A 20,446-nucleotide genomic window follows, 5' to 3' on the forward strand; every position below is an offset into this window, starting at 1 on the left:
TTCTATGGGGATTCTCCAGGCAAGAATACTGGAGTGGGCTGCCATTTCCTTCTCCAGGGGATCTTTCCAACTTCCCAGGATCAGACCTGGGTCTCCTGCATTACAGGCAGATTCCTTACCATCTGAGCCACCAGACAGTATAAATGTAGACATTTATAAAAATAGGCATTGGGGAAGATTTGGTCCATGGGCTATGGTTGGTTGACCCCTAGTCTACAGCTGAAGAGATTTTTGGAAGTCCAGCAAACTTATTTTTCTTGCCATTTGAATCCTATTTCAAAAGAAATTCATCCACATGGCATAGCTGTATCTACTGCCATCACAGCTCTAGCAGCTTGATAGTTTAGTGGTGAGATAGTAGGAAGACAGGCAATTTTGATTTAGGTGAAGAAAATGTCAGAAAATAGTGTTCTAGTCCTTGTTTTCTGGAAAACAGAAGGAACGTAAGTGTGAAGGAGAAGGGCTAACTTGGTGTGACAGGAACAAGAGTGTCTTCATTCCATTTAATCACTGAAGTTGAAATGAGGCAAGAAGTCCAATAGGAGATGCTTGCTAGCTATCTGGAACTGTGGGGCTAGACTACAGCATTCAGCTTTTGACTCAAGGTGTGAATTATGGGATCTACCTTCACAGAATTCCTGTAGTTCTAAGGAACCCTAAGTTAACCAAAGTGACTTTACCAGGGAAGACAGACTTGTGCAGTCCAAAGATGGGGTAGGAGATAGAAGCTGCTTATAGGGAGTAAGTCGGGGATAACCAGACTTCAGAGCTAGAGCTTACCTCACACTGTGGGTGGTGGTAAACATTTATTTTGTGATATTCATACATAACCTTTATTTCTAGTAACATAGGGTTAAACATAAAACAAAATTCTTAGAATTTCTCCTTCCTTGTTCCTTAGGTTTGATTTTGCAAATACTAACTTGTCTCAGGGCCATTTAATATTAAGCCTATATGATCAAGCAGATTTGGGGCTAAAATTCCACTTTTTCTCCACATTCATTTGCAGTGGAATTTTTAACTTGTATACAGTAGATAATTTCCTGCCTAAATCATATATAGTCCTGAAGAAGACAATTGATCAAACTCACTCTTAAAAAATTATATTTATTTTTTTAAAGCCCCAAACATAATCATTTTAGGTTCAACTTAAATCTGTTTAGTGAGAGGTGCTTTGGAAATGAAGACTATGCTGCTGGCAAATTATTTCTCAAAGCAGGTAGTTTTTGCTTTCAAGCCACCACGTGGCCTACGATGACCATATTTAGGTAACTGGGGAAAACATCAACACGCTTTTGCTCTGTAAATAAAAAGAGTGCTGCAACTTCCTTTGTGGCAATTTCATTAAACAAACTTATTTTCGTAAATAATTCTTAGGCATAAAATGATAACATGAGGACAGTGTCTTCTCTTTTTAAGGTGCTCATTGCTGGGAACAGAAAAAAGACTTGGATGGAACTTCAGACATCACGTTTCTTAGCTTGTGATGGAAAGTGTGTAAATTAAATGTCAAGAGGAAACCAGGCTGTGGAAATCTAATCCAGTCAGTGTACCTCCAACCCGAGAGCTGAATTCATCCTTGTCAGGTAAGACGCTAAAAGCCCAGTCTTTCCAAAAACATAGTGAACTATTCCAGTTTTACTAATAACTTTATTTAAATAAGAAGACACAGGAACTTCTATACTGAAAAAATACAAAACAAAAGCCACACATTTCCTTGTGTAAAGCCATATTGTATGGTAACTCGAATACTGTTCAGCGCAGTGTAGAATTAAACAGTACAACTATATACAAAATTTAAACAATCTCTGACAAATTTCTACAGCTGGATGTAGGATACATTTGAGCTCAACAACTTCTGGGAAATTTACATGGCAAAGCATAAGCTTTAACACATTTGGTTCAAAACTTTAATATATGCTAAGAACAAATGTACAACACAATATTTAGTTTTCTCATGAGAAAATAAAAGCACGTCACTATAAATATCGTACATCAGATTTCATTACCAAAAAAAGCATATTCAGTCCATCGTTCAGAAATTGATATTGATACTATTGCATCTTATTTGGACAAAAGCAGAGTATAAGATCAACACATTATGTAATGCTAAACCAGATATCAGAAGTTAATGGAGCTCATATTTATCTTACAGAACTAATAATTTTCTCCCTTTAACCATAATCTACAAAATATAGTATTTTCATCAAGGCCTGAGATTATTAGGGTTAAAGGTGTCTTCTGCTGAATAGATTGTTTTAAAAGGTTCCCCTGTGAAGATGGTGAAGTAAACTGAGTCCTTTCCCATGACAGTCTCCTACGATATAACACTGACTAATTTAAAGGAGCCAGAATGCACCTTCAGGAGAGAATATTACTGCAAACTTTGGTGGAAAGAAGATAATTGGGATCATGACAAAATAATACACTGAACACATACACAAACATATACACACACATATATATACCATTTCTTAAAAAAAAAAATTCAATGGTGTTGCTTTCTTCTTTATCACATCGTCCTTCTTCAACCTCCTTAGAAAATAAAACAAAGGAAAACCCAGGAATGACTGAAAGGAACTGAAACGCTCCTGTAACTGTAGGCACCTTGTTCCCCTAATTCTTCAGAAAATTGTGCCGTACACTGTAGGTGCAGATCAAACAACTGTTTTATGGAACTGAAGGAATAAAAACACAGAAACTTCTCTCCGCTTTTGAACACACTCTTTGTGCTGCAGAAAACAATGTCAGAAGTTGGGCTCTTTCGCTGACCAATCAGGAACATCTAGGGCTCTCTTCACACTTCAAGAAGTTAGGTCAAGTCTGCAGGTTCAAGGCTCTTTACTTGGGTTTATGGTCTACCCCATGCTTCCAAAATATGAACAGACGTATTCATGGTATTATTGTGAGAGGCTTAAATGAAACTGCTCCACACTGCTTGCACTTGCAAGTCACCAAATAACCTATTTTGAATTCTGAGACTCACATATGCTCTCTCTACATTAAAACAACTCATGCACCTGAACTGCTTGAGGAAAATAACCAAAGGGTGTCATTTCTTAACCTGCAGATTCAAGACTTTCCAAAAGAGAAACGAAACGTGACTATGCCTTTCGATAGATCAGTAGCATTTCATGACCCTGATGGCCAACATAAACAAACACCTCAGCCATCCTCTGGGAAAATGACACCTAGACATTCTCGTCCTTAACATCCACACACACACTGGGGGAATGTTTGTACAGCCTAGTACCTGATACTTTACTTGCAACATTGTATCAGTCTTAACTGAGCAACACCTGAACTTCTTTAAAAAAAAAAAAAAAAAAAGCCACATGTACGCATGTTGAAACAGTGAATGCAACAGTTGTTTCACTTGTAACCGCGTGACAAAAGTGATGTCAGACACCACGGATTTGCTGGTTCTCCTCGCGTTCACCCATGTCCAGGATTTCTGTTCTCCTAGGGTTGAATGCACTTATTCTAAGAATGTGGAATGTAATGAGGAAAGGGAAATGCATAAAAGAAGCAAAGGCAAAAGAGTGCTGTTCCCTCTTTAGCTTTTTAGCTGTGAAATAGGTAATATCCCAATATGATATACATTCCAAGTTACCTGAGTTTAGACTTCGACTGAAGTACCTGAAGCTAGGCCATAGGGTGGGCCCTGTGCAACTGTTGTGGCCATTTATTTATTTTTTGCATTGTATGTATTACAGAAGTTAGAAACAAACACCTGGATCAATTGTAAACATAATCCTGAAGTACAGTATTTTTCCATAGGACAAAACACAGCAAGACATTTTCTATTTAGACAGGCAACTTTCTGATATAGAGCTTATTTATACTGAAGATTTTGGGACAAAACACAGGACACAGTACTAATCTGTCAAACATACTATGAAATGCATAGTCTCCACTTAGAATGCTGAATGATACACACATTTTGCAAGCATTACTGCTTTCCACAAAAACTGCTGAATAGGAGTTCCGTCCCTGCCAAGATAAGTGTTGAGATACTTGATTCTGATCCAGTATTCTGTTGGTGGTGGTGGTGCTGTCAGAAAGTCGGTCACTCCATGCAGATAGGTGTCTGAGCTCTAGTTCTAGTGCGTGGGACACAGGGTGGAGGCCAGCTCCCCCTTCACCTTAGATGACCACGTAGTTGTGAGCGGACATGTGGTCCTCACCCGGCAGCTCCTGCAGGAACTGCTGCTGCTGGGATGGCTGTTGGATAGAGGCCTCAGCGGAGCCCGCTATGCTGGTGTCGTCGGAAAGGGATGTGAAGGAAACCCGGGAGGAGAGCTGCTCGACGGTCAGGGTGGCCAGAGCCGAGCTCTGGCCCGAGTTAGGAGAGTTCTTGAGCATCAGGTCGGAGGCAGGGAGAAGAGGGCCTAGGAGTTTTACAGGACAGAAAGCTGATCCGGTTGGGATGAAATTAACCTTGTTTTTGTCAGGACATGAAAAGAGAGGGGCTGAGATAGGCTGACGAGACCTAAAACCGTAAAACAAAATTAGGTTTTACAATCATTAAAAAAGTCAAGCATTTTTCAAATTAACTGGAGTTCTCTAAAACGGCTAAAATGTGAATGGCAGGGAATGGATTCAGTGTACACAGAGGGATAAACATCTTCCATAGCACAAGTCAGCTGGCATACTACTGACGTACACAGCACTGAGGTGATATTGAAAACAAAAGGATTTTCAAAAGGATTGGGCAGACGAAAAAGTTTCTGAGATTAGTCTGCTTTCATTTATTTAGAAACGTGGATTATGCAATGCTAAAATGACCTCTTCTGTTAAGTACATGGGAGAGGGATTACCCCATTGGATATTTGGTTTTAAGTACTTCCTCCTTTTTCTGTATCTCTATACGTACTTCTACGAATACAGATCAGGAAAAATAAGAAAAAGTTTCAGTAGCTTCTTGTAGAGCCAGCTAGTCAGGCCAACAGAGCAGCGTCCACAAGCCCTTCCTCTCCCCCAACTCCTGGGAACTACACCGCCACCTCCTCCAAGACCGGTCTCTGTCCCCTCTGAGGTTACAGGAGTGCAGCAGCCTCCACCGGGCAAGCCTGCACCGGGACAGGGGGATGAGCGACCCAAGAGCTGCACACTCTTTTTATTTTGAGCTGTTCTGCCAAGTATTTACAACATGAATCTCTTTTCCCTTGAATATTTCTATTTTATACACACTGAACTTTCAAAAAGAATTTAAAAAAAATCTGTGAACAGGAAGTCTGAATGCAATGAATACACATGCTAGATGTGTCTACAGGGTAGGAGACAGTCCCTCCGGCTGGTGGGGTCACTGTCGTGAAGGCTACACACACGTGGGTATTCACTGTGCTGCTATGGCTGTCTGTTTTCTTTAACCATCTAAATTAATAGAGCTTATGAAAGGAAAATTCTTAAAGATTCAAAATTGATCTTGTAGGTAGTAGGGATGAATTTCCAAGTTTCTCTGTGTTAGTGTATTTCCAGCACACAGACTCTTAGTTCTCCTTAAGTCAGATCTCTTTGGCCTATTGAATTCTCTTTTCATAATTTGCTTCTGAAACACATTATCAGCTGGACGGAGTAGTTGATTCATCTGTAATCAACTGGTCTCAGTAAAAAGCTTTACAGCTTTGCAGATCCCAGCTGATAGAAAAGACATTACTTACGCCATTTCCTCAAAGACCTTCACTCGCTCACATCCCTCTGGGGGCTCCCGTTTGAACATGTAGCTGTTGTTTGGTTTGGGAGATGAAGCATACTTGGGTAGCGGTGAGCTACTCCCACTGTCTGTAAATTTAAAGCAGTTACATTAACTAGTGATTGAAAGTTCTTTTAAATTAAATGTGATTTCCAAACAAGCAGCCTTTTGCACAATTTATCCACTGCTGCCCCTTGGCTTCCACCACAGAGCTTCCTTTATTGCAAAGCTATTTCTAACATCCTTGTGTTGTACATTTCTTATAAATAAAAGCTTCAATGCAACAGAAGTCTGCCATACCACAGAACACAAAAAAGCTGATAGTTTGGTCCAGAAAACGGCATTTTGAGCAAAGCAGAGCTGTAATCCTGAAAATAAACACATCATTATGTATTTCAAAAAGGTAAACAGATGGGGTAATATGTATAAGCCATGCAGAAGCATTGTAAGAGATCAGGATACAGGGTTCTCTGTATTTTCTCACTTTTCAGCTGATTTAATTGAATATATTAATTTGTGGTATAATCTTCATTACGAAAGCTGTTAGCAGAAATGTTACTAAGTACTATAAATGACATGTGTGCAGGAAAAACAGGCTTATAAGACAACAGACTTTCCCTTGGCCCACAATGAAAAAGGGAATGCTCAGAACTCTGCTTTGTAAATGTCTACATAAAAGAACTTTTTGAGCACTATTTGTATTTTTGCTGCTGGAAGCATGAGGAATCTAAAAGCATCTTCGTATTTTTGACCAAAAAGAAACGGTCTATTCATGAAAAGCCGTAAAACCTATATGCAATTTCTTCCTTTCCTACCTGGCAAAGGCTTTTGGAAATTCAAATCCACCAAAATGTGTCATTATCTTTTTAAGATGCCAAGTTGTAAAGCCAGTAACATACCTGCATAAATACAGTAGTCCTATTTAAACAAATTCTGACTTAAAGCAAAACCAATCCTCAAGGCTAAAATACTAAGCACATGACCTACTGAGGATGTATTATTTTCATACATATTTTGAAAGACGGCATTAGTACCATAATTACAGGTGTCACAATTTTGATAAGTTGCTGCATTTTAAGATTCCGTGCACAGTCCAACATTCATAATCTGAGTAACAGGTTTTTGTTTTTTTTTAAATCATCATTTATGAAGTATAGTACATGCTTAAAAAGTAGACCCTTGAGGCACACTTATAGTGTATTTGGTGAATAATTCAAAGAGCATCTATGTAAGTCGTGGGAGTGCAGATGTGTGCTTGTGGTTGTATATGGCAGTATCTCTGGCTGGGAATTGTTGCCTGCAAAAGAACAAGGCCACATTACTGGGAAACCTAAGAGAACCACACAGTCTCTCCATCACTACTGTTACACATGTCCATACAGATTATGTATAGTCTCTTGGAAGAAATGACGTTTTGGAATTAAGCTGGGTTTCTTCAGACTTGAGGATTTTCTTAGATTCAGGATTTTTTTTTTTCTTTTTAAACTGTTTGAACAAATGGGAAGGGAAGACAAGGAATATTTTTTCTCTTAGGGAGATGCAAAACATCATAAACCTGACTAGAATCTGGGCTCCCTGTTACTTGAGCTAGGCTAGACAAAACAACTGGTCTACCTCATGGTCTACCATGAGACCTTGAATTCAGTGTGATACCAAGATTACAGGTTGACCTTGCTTTACTGTCCAAATGACCAGCCTTGCCAAGGACCTACATGGAAAAAGTAGCTGTGGCATGTGGTGCCCCTGGGAGGGTACTGGTGGCAACATGCCCCACTGCCTGCAGGATAGGCTCAAAACCATGGGCTCGACTAGCCTTTTCTGCCATCAGCAGAGGTGTGGCCATGTCAGCAGTCAGGCATCCACCCTATTATCATGTAGGGAAAGTCATCCTGGCCACAGTCTTTTGTCTCCTATTTCTGGCCACATCACCAGACCTACTACATGATTTCTCTCATAACCTCATTGATGGTTTCAAGGGACCTTCCCAGAATGGAAAGCTAGCTGCTGAGCTGGAAGCTGGATAATCTGCAAAACTATCTTCCTATTAACAATCTATAGTGAATTACAGAGTAAATGGTTTTTCTTCTTAAAATTTTTCTAGTATCAGAGGCTTATATTTCTACAGAGTTTTACCTGCTTTAAAATTCTTTTTTGGGAGAGGGGGAAGGTGATTAATGTTTAAAGAAACACAGTATACTGTTGTCCCAGAAAGATGGTATTCAGTGCTATTATATTACCTTGCCTTTTCAATAAAAACTATTTGTAGAAAATCCACATGCACAAATGCAGACACACACACACACACATGTATGTGTGCTTGTGTATTACATCTAACGTTTGGTGCTGGAAAGACAAAGCTTGAAAGAAAAAATATTGGTGCCATAAACAGATTTCTTAAATCTGTTTTTTTTCCTCCCTAAGGTAAATATGCAATCTGATAGAGTATAAACAGGAAAAAGGAATAGAGATAACTTTCTGTGGTTTTAGCTCTGTGACTAGCTGCATAGTTCTATAACCTTCAACAAGCTGCCTCTCTCTAAGTTTCTATATAACTACAGGAATTGCCATTCCTAACTAAAATTCTGTGATTTGGGGGAGGGATAGTTAGGGAGTTTGGGACTGACATGTGCACACTGCTACATTTAAGATGGATAACCAACAAAGAAGAGGGCTTCCCTGGTGGTTCAGACAGTAAATAATCCACCTGCAATGCAGGAGACCCAGGTTTGATCCCTGGGTTAGGAAGACCCCTTGGAGAAGGGAATGGCAACCCACTCCAGTAGTCTTGCCTGGAGAATTCCATGGACATAGGAGCCTGGCGGGCTACAGTCCATAGAGGTCACAGGGTCGGACATGACTAAGCAACTAACACTTTCAACCAACGAAGACCTACTGTCTAGCACAGGGACTATGCTCAGTATTATGTAAGAATCTAAATGGGAAAGGAATTTGAAAAAGGATAGATACAGGTGTATGCATAAGTGAATCACTCTGCTGTACACCTGAACCTATCACAACATTGTTAATCAACTATACTCCACTATAAAAATGTTCTTAAAAACAGGTTCTAACATACAAAAGAGGGGAGGTGTACCAAAATATTTTTTTTGCTTTATAAATGGCATGCTTTAAAAACAACTCCCATGAACAACTCATTATACCCATTCTAGACCTGGTTGTCTAACTTCTGCATGTAGATGCCTGTGTTGAGTTTGAGCCACATTTCAGTAACTAAACGTGAGGTGAGCATGCCTGCTCAGGAGATTGGGGATGAAGTCTCGTGGTTATCTGCAGTCAATCCCTTTTGTTCACAGGCATGACACATTTTCTCATTCTGTTATCCCATGTTAAGACAGTAACTAGACATGTTATTAAGTTAAATGATACCTTATGTTCTTATAACTTCATAAGCCATATGAATTATGACGTTAAATGTGATGAATATGATTATATATCTGTCTGCATTCACAATAGTTTCATCTATATTTATAATAGAATCACCCAGATCTGGAAACATTTTATTGACTATTTTATTATAGAAGATTATACTTAAGCATGTACCATACTTAGAATTAAAATATAAGTAGTATTTTTAAACACATGATAATTGGGAACTAAAGCTTGGAAAAATTAAAGATATTATTGAAGTCTGAAATTCCATATAGAAACAAAACTCATTCAACTTTGTGTTTTTGTAGTTTTCTGAATTTCTGCTTTATATACAGCCTCATTACTTTTGGTGTGTTAGGCTGTATGGCCCACAATTCTAGTATTCAAGATTGTAGATACAAAGTTGCTTCATTTATGTAGGAAGGTATGTAAAACCTTTGCCGTGGTTCTACTCTAGCCCTAAGTCTTTACATGTGCTTTATCTGCTACTATCAGATTACTTTATCAAATTAAGTAAAATTAATTCTAATATAAACAGTATAATTATAGGGCAGTGGTTCTCAACCCTGGTTTCACATTAGACTCATCAGAAGATGTTTTAAAAATACTAATAAATGCCAGTGTTGAAACCTCATCCCTATAGAGGTTCTGATTTAATTAGTCTGGGGCCCCTTTCCCAGGCATGTGCTGTCCCCACCCCCCATTTTTTCTGGTAAAGCTCCCAAATGCTTTTGAAGTATAGCCAACTTCGAGGACCAGTTATGAAAAGGTTAAAACACTGGTTTGGAGTCAGGCCACCCGATTCTCTCCAGGCCCAACCGCACGGCTGAGGAACAGTGTCATCCTCTGTGCTTTGATATATAAAATAGGAATAACTACTGATATGACGGCTGTGGAAAAAACCTGTGTCCCTGAAACACAGCAAGCTCTCAACAAATATTGGCTACAACAGTAGAAAGAAAACATCGTTACCAATTTACAAATTAAACAAAGGTGAACCATTCAGAAATTAAATGCCTATTCCATTCTGTTGGCAGAAGAGAGTAACAGAAATGTCCTTTTTAATACAGCTGCACACTAACTTTATTATGTTATATAAAAGATAGCATCTTTTAGCATACAGAGATTTATCATTCTGAAATTTAACAAGGCCTAAAGTATACAGATTCTATAGATTCCTCTACAAAGAAAATATTTATTATATGTGCAGCAAGAGCCAGTAGAATATAATTGTTATTTTAATTCTAGTATGAAAATGACTTCTTTTACAGAAGATGTGGTACATATATACAATGGAATATTACTCAGCCATAAAAAAGAACGGAATAATGCTGTGTGCAGCAACGTGGACGGACTTGACTTGGAGGACAGTATGTTAAGTGGAATAAGTCAGAGAAAGACAAATTCTGTAGGACATCACTTAGATGTGGAATCTAAAAAATACAACAAAGTTGTGAATTTAACAAAAAAGAAGCAGATTTATAGATATGGAGAACAACTAGCAGTTACCCGTGGAGAAAGGGAAATAGGGAGGGGCAACACAGGGGTAGAGAAATGAGAGGCACAAACTATTAGGTATAAAATAAGCTACAAGGATATACTGTACAATGGGGGTGTAGTCACTATTTACAATAACTGTAAACAGAACCTGTAGTAATTGTCAATAGTATATACCTATAATATATAACAGTATACAGTTACTATGCTTCAATTTTAAAAATTACTTATTGTGCATTAGGAAATGAAACCATCAGCAGTAGTGTGATTTGATGGCCTAATGGAATCAACAGAAACAAGTGTACAAGCATGCCTTGATGACACACTTTTGGCACTAGTTGGCATTACCTATTGTATTGAACACCTTCGTTTTCAGTGAACTCCAAGATCACACTGTGAAAGAGCAAGGAGAACATCTGACTTTTACAAATAGTTTCTAAGATTTCTCCGTCATTTCAAAGTCAACCTTTTATGTGAAGGTTTGTTGTTGTTGAATCGCTAAGTTGTGTCTGACTCTGTTGCAACCCCATGGCTCCTCTGTCCATGGGATTTCCCAGGCAAGAATACTGGTGTGGGTTCCCACTTCCTTCTCCAGGGGATCTTCCCAACCCAGGGATTGAACCCATGTCTCCTGCATTGGCAGGTGGATTCTTTACCACTGAGCCACCAGGGAAGCCCTTATGAGAAGGTTACACAATTAAAAAAGAAAAAGCAACACAGCTATAGACAGTTAAGATCTTTCTTAGATCAGCATATAGCAAAAGGTAAGGAGGAAAAAATGTATATCTGTGGCAGATTCATTTTGATATTTGGCAAAACTAATACAATTTTGTAAAGTTTAAAAAAAATGTGAAAAAAAATTAACATTACAACCCTTGTCACTTGTATTTTTGAACTTTGTTCTCAAATAAGACTGTTTTGAATTAACTGGGACTTCACTTACATTCCCAATGTTAGGCCCATGTTTTACATTTTACTCTGCATTCACTGAGTTGATAATTTACAAATGAAGCAAACAAACTCTAGTTGCTCCTTTGTTCTTGTGTACTCACAATACACAAGAGCTTCTTTTGCAAACATAATCCTGATAAGTAGCACAACACCGCTCAGTATTGTCTTCAAATGTGACTTGGCGTCACCAACATACTAACTGGTCACTCAGACTTGTACACGAATGTGAACAAGTCACTCTGAATCTATCCGACATGGCAGTTAAAAATGAAAGCAAATCACCCTATTGAAGACAGTCTTCAAACCGATTTATAAACTAAAATCATGCCTTTTATTAATCACAATGGTAAAACTAAACTGAAAATAAATTTCAGATTACCCAGAATATTTTATATCTGGAAAAATAATTAAGGATCTTAGGAGAGTTCTTCTGCTAGAACCTTAGTTTTCACATTCTTGAGCTTTTTAGATGAACAAATTTCCAGGGACATCAGTTTTCAAAAATCTAAAACACAGTGTTTCATATTAAAGTGCTCCAAAAGTGTCCTACAGAAGGAAAAAGTTTCAATATAATTTTAAATGTGCACTTATATATTTACAGAGTGAAACTGAAGGCAAAACAAAATGCTATGTAAAAATTCAGTATTTCTCCTCTCTCCTCATTCTTGCTTAAAGGGAAATGGCATTATAACATCTCTAAGCAGATAACCAAATGTAATGTTAAACTTATATAATAGTCACCTGAAAGCCTGTTCCTTCTCTGACATTCACTGCCTTATTCACAGTGGTAACTGTTTTCCCATGTTCCAAGCTAGAACCTTGGTAGAACTCTGCCTTTATCCTCATTTTTCTAATCCCTCACCTTGTCCATCTAATCAACCACCAAATGCTGCTGACTCTTCTTCAGTCTATTTCTTCCGATTCCTCTGCCTGTGCTATCCCTCCTCATCTTTGCCCAACACTTGTGGTTTCCTAACTAGAGTGCACTAAACAATCTGCTGACATGCAGGAGGAAATCTGGAGAACGTTTATACGCATTTACTTTTTATCCCTAAAAATAAGAAAACTTTACCAATACATATTTTGTATATGAATTTAACTATGTACTTAGATAACTCAGAAATATATACATTCACATTACAGGTATAGATTAATAACTGCTGAAAAAAGTGTGTAATAAGCCAAGTTTGGAGATTCAGGACTAGACTATTAAAATAGCGTCTTATCTCCTTCTCTTAAAGTCTCTCTCCGCTTCTATAGCTTTATCCTTAGAGCTGGTCATGTCCTTTAGCTGGCAAAAGTTCTTCACTTAGTTGTCTGTTTATTTCAGCAAGGCTACAAGGCCCTTATGAAATAGTGGCCTTCCTACCTACATCTCCACTCTTACTGCTTTCTCCTCCCTACCACTTATTCCTGTGCTCCAGCCATACGATTTTGTACTGTTCTCCACACAACAGGCTCTTTCACAGCTGAATGACTGTGAAATGGCCATTCCTCTTGCAAAGCCAGCAACAAGTAGTGTGAAGTTCCTACAAAAGATTTCTGCTGGCCTCTGGACTCCAAAGACTTTAGGAAAGTTAACTTCACTTTTCTATGCCTTAGGCTCCCCATTCTTAAAATAATGACACTGTCCCTACTCACAGGATTGTGGTAATATTACAGGAGATAAAAAAGGTAAAGGCACCTGAGCACATTTAATCATCATAACAATCCTATGAGGCAGTACCATCATTTCCCAGAAAACCAAGATACAGAGAACCTGAGTGACTTGCCCAGAGATACACAACTAGTCAGTGGGAGAGCAGAGATTCAGTGGCTGCAGCAGAGTCAGAGTCCATGATCGTCACGCTATCTGCATCACTGTTTTGATCTATCTCAACTGTAGTGTCCTCATGAGACTAGATGATCAAGTTCCAATCTAACATTCTAGGCTTCTACTTAAGGTCTTAGAGCTTAGGCAACAGCTCTACTGGGTCTGCCTTCTATTACAAAGGCACAGTGCAAAGAACAGCTTCAATGCTTCCTATTTCTTCTTAGAGGAACAGATAACAGAAAGAAAAAATTCAACAGATTCTCCTTTTCTCTAGTCTACTTGATACCCTGTTTTTTCCCTAGTCATGATCAGAGTATAAGATGAGATAGATTTTAGCAAAGTTACTTTATTTTCTGTAATTTCAATAGGAAATCTGAACTTTATGGTTTCTTTCTCACCAAAGACCTGTCATCACTGTTAGCGTAACCTTAGAGTGGTTACTCTTTACTGTCTTTTTTTTGGGTAGCAGGGAGGATTATCCTACTCTTCCCAAAGATTCAAAAACCTAACATATATAATTAAATAACTTAAAAGGATTCTATTGTTTTTAACAATATATTCTTTAAAAATGGACATACCATGAAAGAATACTCATATACAGGGTTATTGTTACCATCTTTCTAAATTCCATATATATGCATTAGTGTACTGTATTGGTATTTTTCTTTCTGGCTTGCTTCACTCTGTATAATAGGCAAAAAAAAAAAAATACTCAAAAAATCTCCACTAATCATTACTCTATACTAATGATAGGCAGCACTGTAGTTGTTGAGGATAAAGTAATGAGCAAATTAAAGTTACCTGCTCTTGATGGAGCTTATATCATAGTAAATAGATAACTGGAGATTAAGTGAAATTTATATATGCATCCATGCTCACTAGTGTCCGAGTCTTTTGCAACCCCATGGACTGTAGCCCACCAGGCTCCTCTGTCCATGGGATTCTCCAGGCAAAAATACTGGAATGCACTGCTATTCCCTTCTCCAGGGGAACTTCCCAACCCAGGGATGGAAATTATATATATCAAAATTATATATACAGGCATATAAATAAATTTTGGTTTGCTTTTGTTTTAGACTCTAGGTTGTAAATGCTAGAAGTGAGTTGTATGCTGCTGCTGCTGCTAAGTTGCTTCAGTCGTGTCCGACTCCGTGCGACCCCATAGTCGGCAGCCCACCAGGCTCCCCCGTCCCTGGGATTCTCCAGGCAAGAACACTGGAGTGGGTTGCCATTTCCTTCTCCAGTGCATGAAAGTGAAAAGTGGAAGTGAAGTCGCGCAGTCGTGTACGACTCTCTGCGACCCCATGGACTGCAGCCTACCAGGCTCCTCCGTCCATGGGATTTTCCAGGCAAGAGTACTGGAGTGGGGTGCCATTGCCTTCTCCGTGAGTTGTATACTTACTAATAATTTTGAATTAAGAATAGTAACTCATCCACAGAAAGTTAGCACAGCAATTGCCAAGAATCCCAGGGACGGGGGAGCCTGGTGGGCTGCCATCTCTGGGGTCACACAGAGTCGGACACGACTGAAGTGACTGAGCAGCAGCAGCAAACATTCCAGAAAGAGTGGGGAAAGGCATTTACTGGATGATTAAACACATCAGATAATGTGAATATATATAATTTCAGATGCAATCTTGAAAAAGCAAAACAGAGAAGATGAACTTAGGGACATAATTCTCCAAAAGTTCAGTTTTTAACCTATAGAATAACTCCTTTTTGGGGGTAAGAGTTCTACACTCTTTTTGTAATTTTACCACGGAGAGGTTCTTCTAGGATAATAAGCACCTAGAATCATGTGGGGATAACCTTTTGATCGAGAAACAGATCAAGGCTCAAACGAAGTGATTTTCAAGGTGTGGTAGCTAAAACAAGTGTATCTAACGTATCTATTTTCACAATATAAACCACAAAGAAAAGTGCCACCGAATTTTGGCCGATGAGGCTGCCTAGAAGATGGAGGGTTAAAGTATGTTAAGGGCAAACGCCAAAGAGTGTTAAGAAACAGAGCCCTCAAGATGACTGCAAATAGAGTTTAAAATGTATATAGAAAGGACTCAGACATCAAAGAGAGTCTTTTTCAAAAGTCTGGCTAGGGTCAGCCCTAGACCCTGAAAAGATAAAACTGTTTCTTTCTTTCCTGCAACTATGGACTTCTCAGTCCTAATACCTACAGTTCAGAAATATTAATGAGTTAAATCATGGTACGAGTTAAACAGACTGATGTGCACTGGCCCTGGAAACTCCATCCACATGATATACATTGTTCCTGTTGGGAAACCCAGTTTAAGTTCCAAGTAGCCAATTTATGGAATCTTGGAATACAGCTCTTAGTGGCTGGCCTGAGTAGAATGGTTCAGTTGACTTCATGATTAGAATAATCAATGTTTCCACAATATCTTGCAAAACTGCAGAATTTTATAACAACTGCCTAAGTGAACTGTGCCAAAGATCAACTGTAAGTGTCAGACTGAAGTCTAGATTTTGTGACTTGGTACCAATAAGGAAAGCTGGCAGAGCTGCTCAAAGAAATAATATTTGACACTGCGATTTACATTATATAAATGACTGTTTTTCTCCCTTGCATTTTGGGTGTGATAAGGTAGAATTTAGGCTAACTAACCATAGGATATATTCTGGAGATGTGAAGATGAGAACTCTTATTCTGGATCCCTGAATTCTCCACAGAAATCATTGTGTAGACCTGTGGCTGTTACTTGGTTAGTTAGCCAAGCAACTTTACACATGATAGCTGGCTGCCTTCACCCTTTAAGTCACTGGAAAAATCTGTCCAAAAACCACCCAACTCAAAAAAATAAAGCCTGAAAATAGTCTCTTAAAGGCTAGACTTTTCTTAATAGAGTGTTTTTGTCCTGGCACTGCAATTGAAAGAACCAAAGAAAAACCAACATGCTAATCAACTAAAATTATTTTATAGGTCTCAAAGTATACATGTGTCATGGAGAAAAACAGATGTTAGGGATAAGCAGAAATAACAAAGTCAGGGAAAAGGATAAGTATATAGCAGATGAACACTAGAAAAATAATCACACCAGCCCATCTCTCATTAGAGCAATAAACTCACATGCCTATCCCTCTCCCCTGGGAGCATGCCAATTCTGGATGTCTAACCTAGCTATTCCACAACAGCAACTTCAGAAAAGGTAGGTGCTCCAAATCAATCCAAACCTCTTAGAAATCTATAGCTTCCCTTTTTTCTTTACAGGAAATAAATATAAAACAAAAGATCAATTTAAGCTTTACTGTGGAAAAGTGAAAATTATAAGCTAGAATTAGTATTGTAAAAAACATTGGGCTGTTCATAGGGAAGCAATGAGTTAGAGATTATTCTATAGTTTGAATGACTTAACTATGTAAGTTTCAGAAACTGCAAAACTGACAACTCCCTCTCCTTTGTCCCTTTAGTATTCTGAATACACTTGTGTAATAGTGTATTATTTTTTAACATTACTATTAATCCTTATTAGAGTATAAAGCTCTTAAAAATAGGTATCACATCTTCCTCTTCTCTATTTCCCACTGTGCAGTACAGTGCCTGACATACGGTAGATGCCTAAGAAACGTATCTTGAATAAACCAGAAGCATAAACTCAGCTGAAATACATAAACCTCCACTCCCAATCCTAAAATACACGTGTATGTATGATACAGACACGTATACATATGTATGTAAGAGAGATGCTTTTTAATTTTCCTTCACAAAGAAGGTAGTTGATTTGAGAACTAGAAACTGAACATTGTAATAGGTCACACAGTTTTCCAGAAAACAGTACTATAAACTTGATCTTAATTACAAAGTAATGCCTCAAAGCTACATTGGTAAGTATATTAAGAAACTTATGTCATGAGGTCTTAAATTTCTAAACTGAGGTAGTTTTGTAGAAAATGGAAATGTGTCTTAAATGATTCTGCAATCTCCTTAGTTTCTAAAGAAATTTTTTAAAAAATGACTATTAGTCACACCCAACACTATTTATTCAATGTTTACTACATACCAGGAGTTGTGCTAAGCACTTTGTTCCAATATCTCATTTAACCCCAACAGTGGTATGAAGTATAAAACAAGTATTATCACCCTGTTTTACTAAGAAAATAATTTTTTTAAAAAACTGTTGGCCTTAGAGATGATCTGAACCAATGTTCTCATTTTACATTTAAAAAAGAAACAAAAAAACACAAGAGGAACAGAACATTAACAGGCAGGTATCTGGTAAAAAGAATAAAAGGGTATAGAAAAACTATATACGACCAAAGGCAAAGTCTTAGGAAAAAGTCTAACTTCCCTAAAAAATCATCAGAATTCAGATATTATACTATTTCAGAGAGATATGTGTGTGTTTATGCTCACTGTGGTGTTATTCACAATATCCAAATCATGGGGACAACCTATGTGTCCATGAACAGATAAATAAAGAGAATGTGGTTCTAAGTGGCTGTGAGACTGCCTCATCGGATACACTCCCATAGAGGCCGGGAAGGCAAGCTCACAAACAGCAAACCAAAATGGAACTCACCTATCAATTTCCTAATACATCTCCCTTTAGGTTCAGCATCTCAATTACCCATAGGATTATACTTTGAAGAAAACAAAACTCCAGAATTTACTGCCTAGCCTTATATCACTGTTATTTTTACTTTTCCTTTTAACCCAACTACAAGTGCTAATAAGTAGCAAAAGTGATCTGCAGTTATCCTTTTTTACTGGTATAACAAAAAATACAGGTTTTGGAATCAATCAAACAATATTTGCTTTACCATTTATCACCTGTGCATCCTAAAACAAGATATGACTATTAACCTTCAAAACAAACCTACTACAAGCAAGGTGTCTTCTTGTTTATTATGAAACATCCATATTAAAAATGTGAGGAATTGATTCAAGTGTCTGCTGTGGTAGGACGCCTTAGTGTATTGGAAGTTCCCTAGTCTGACATTCTTTGAAACAGACATTCCAGTTGAAGCAGAGAGATGCCTAACTAAGGTTCTGCTTTCAATACATTCTTAATGGAGGAAGAGAACTCCAAGGTTTCCAGTAAGGCAAGGGTGAAATGAAAATGGAGAAGCACTGATATCCACCCACAGAAATAAAAGCAGACGACGAAGTCCAAGGGAGCTTCCCTCTAAAATCTAAGCAGAGAGTCAGGTATAATGATGACTGAAACAAGCCAGACCAAAAGAACACAGACTGCATCATTTCAATTCTGTGAAATCCAGTAATGGGGAAAAATTAGGCTACAGTGATGGAGAAGAGAACAGTGGTTACTTCCAGGCGGAGAGCAGAAGGATTCTTTTTGGAAAGGGAGCTAAGGAGCCTTCTGGGATGCAAAATATGTTCTGTATCTTGATCCAAGAGGTAGCTGCATGAGTGCCAACGTGTAAAACTTCAGGGGGCTTAGCACTTAATATTTGGGCACTTTAAATGCATTAATATCTCAAAACAAAATGAGGGGACTGGGGGTCAAGCCAGGACAAGGCCCATAAAATCCTGTAAGATTTAGTAAAGTTTATTTTTTTCATGTTTTTAAAATTTTGTTGCCTATGATCTGTTTTTCTGTGGTGACAAGCAGTAAATGTGTTACAGAGGAAGTGCAGTATTCCTTTGTAAGTAGCTAGGAAGGTGGCGGTTGGGCAGTCTTTGGGACCGTCTGTGACTCAGGGTCCAGAAACTGAAAAAAGAGAGTGAACACTGGCAGTTAAGTGCCTGACACGAGGACAGGAGGACACGGGCAGTGAGAGCCTGACAGGAGGACAGGAGGACACAGGCAGTGAGGGCCTGACAGGAGGACACGGGCGCTGAGGGCCTGACTGAGGACAGGAGGACACAGGCAGTGAGGGCCTGACAGGAGGACAGGAGGACACGGGTGGAGAGGGCCTGACTGAGGACAGGAGGACACAGGCGCTGAGGGCCTGACTGAGGACAGGAGGACACAGGCGCTGAGAGCCTGACTGAGGACAGGAGGACACGGGCGGTGAGGGCCTGACAGGAGGACACGGGTGGTGAGGGCCTGACAGGAGGACAGGAGGACAGGAGGACACGGGTGGTGAGGGCCTGACTGAGGACAGGAGGACACAGGCGCTGAGGGCCTGACTGAGGACAGGAGGACACGGGCGCTGAGGGCCTGACTGAGGACAGGAGGACACGGGCGCTGAGGGCCTGACTGAGGACAGGAGGACACGGGCGCTGAGGGCCTGACTGAGGACAGGAGGACACGGGCGCTGAGGGCCTGACTGAGGACAGGAGGACACGGGCGCTGAGGGCCTGACTGAGGACAGGAGGACACGGGCGCTGAGGGCCTGACTGAGGACAGGAGGACATGGGCGCTGATGCCTGACTGAGGACAGGAGGACATGGGCGGTGAGGGCCTGACAGGAGGACACGGTGGTGAGGGCCTGACAGGAGGACACAGGCGGTGAGGGCCTGACTGAGGACAGGAGGACATGGGTGCTGAGGCCTGACTGAGGACAGGAGGACATGGGCGGTGAGGGCCTGACAGGAGGACAGGAGGACACGGTGGTGAGGGCCTGACAGGAGGACACAGGCGGTGAGGGCCTGACTGAGGACAGGAGGACACGGGCGCTGAGGGCCTGACTGAGGACAGGAGGACATGGGCGCAGAGGGCCTGACTGAGGACAGGAGGACACGAGCGCTGAGGGCCTAACTGAGGACAGGAGGACATGGGCGCTGAGGGCCGGACAGGAGGACACAGGCGCCGAGGGCCTGACTGAGGACAGGAGGACACAGGCGCCGAGGGCCTGACTGAGGACAGGAGGACACGGGCGCCGAGGGCCTGACTGAGGACAGGAGGACACGGGCGCCGAGGGCCTGACTGAGGACAGGAGGACACGGGCGCTGAGGGCCTGACTGAGGACAGGAGGACACGGGCGCTGAGGGCCTGACTGAGGACAGGAGGACACAGGTGGTGAGAGCCTGACTGAGGACAGGAGGACACGGGCGCTGAGGGCCTGACAGGAGGACAGGAGGACACGGGTGGTGAGGGCCTGACAGGAGGACACAGGCGATGAGGGCCTGACTGAGGACAGGAGGACACAGGCGGTGAGGGCCTGACTGAGGACAGGAG

The 20,446-nt window shown here is 40.1% G+C and overlaps 1 protein-coding gene and 1 long non-coding RNA gene across 19 annotated transcripts in view; one reads left to right on the forward strand and one right to left on the reverse strand.

The window, feature by feature from the left end:
* The window catches only part of LOC147374610 (uncharacterized), a 310,540-nt gene that overhangs the window by 25,424 nt on the left and 264,670 nt on the right, over positions 1–20,446 (forward strand). For all 15 annotated transcript variants that reach the window (XR_015162959.1, XR_015162971.1, XR_015162962.1 and 12 more), the window contains exon 2: positions 1,420–1,586. This is a non-coding gene — a long non-coding RNA (uncharacterized LOC147374610). The remainder of the gene's footprint in view (positions 1–1,419; positions 1,587–20,446) is intronic.
* Positions 1,631–20,446, reverse strand: part of GLCCI1 (glucocorticoid induced 1) — a 107,806-nt gene continuing 88,990 nt past the window's right edge. For 2 of the 4 annotated variants that reach the window (XM_086397668.1, XM_086397667.1), the window contains exons 7-8: positions 5,664–5,784; positions 1,631–4,492 (exon numbers count right to left, since the gene is read on the reverse strand). In XM_086397668.1, the coding sequence (XP_086253794.1) occupies positions 4,147–4,492; positions 5,664–5,784 (467 nt within the window). In that variant the 3' untranslated portion in view covers positions 1,631–4,146. The remainder of the gene's footprint in view (positions 4,493–5,663; positions 5,785–20,446) is intronic. The other 2 variants (XM_086397670.1, XM_086397669.1) reach the window with 1 other exon arrangement.

Source organism: Bos grunniens, chromosome 4 (genome assembly GCF_055505025.1).
Source record: "Bos grunniens cultivar Pamir isolate PY7600 chromosome 4, Bosgru_T2T1.0, whole genome shotgun sequence".
Classification (NCBI taxonomy): domain Eukaryota; kingdom Metazoa; phylum Chordata; class Mammalia; order Artiodactyla; family Bovidae; genus Bos; species Bos grunniens.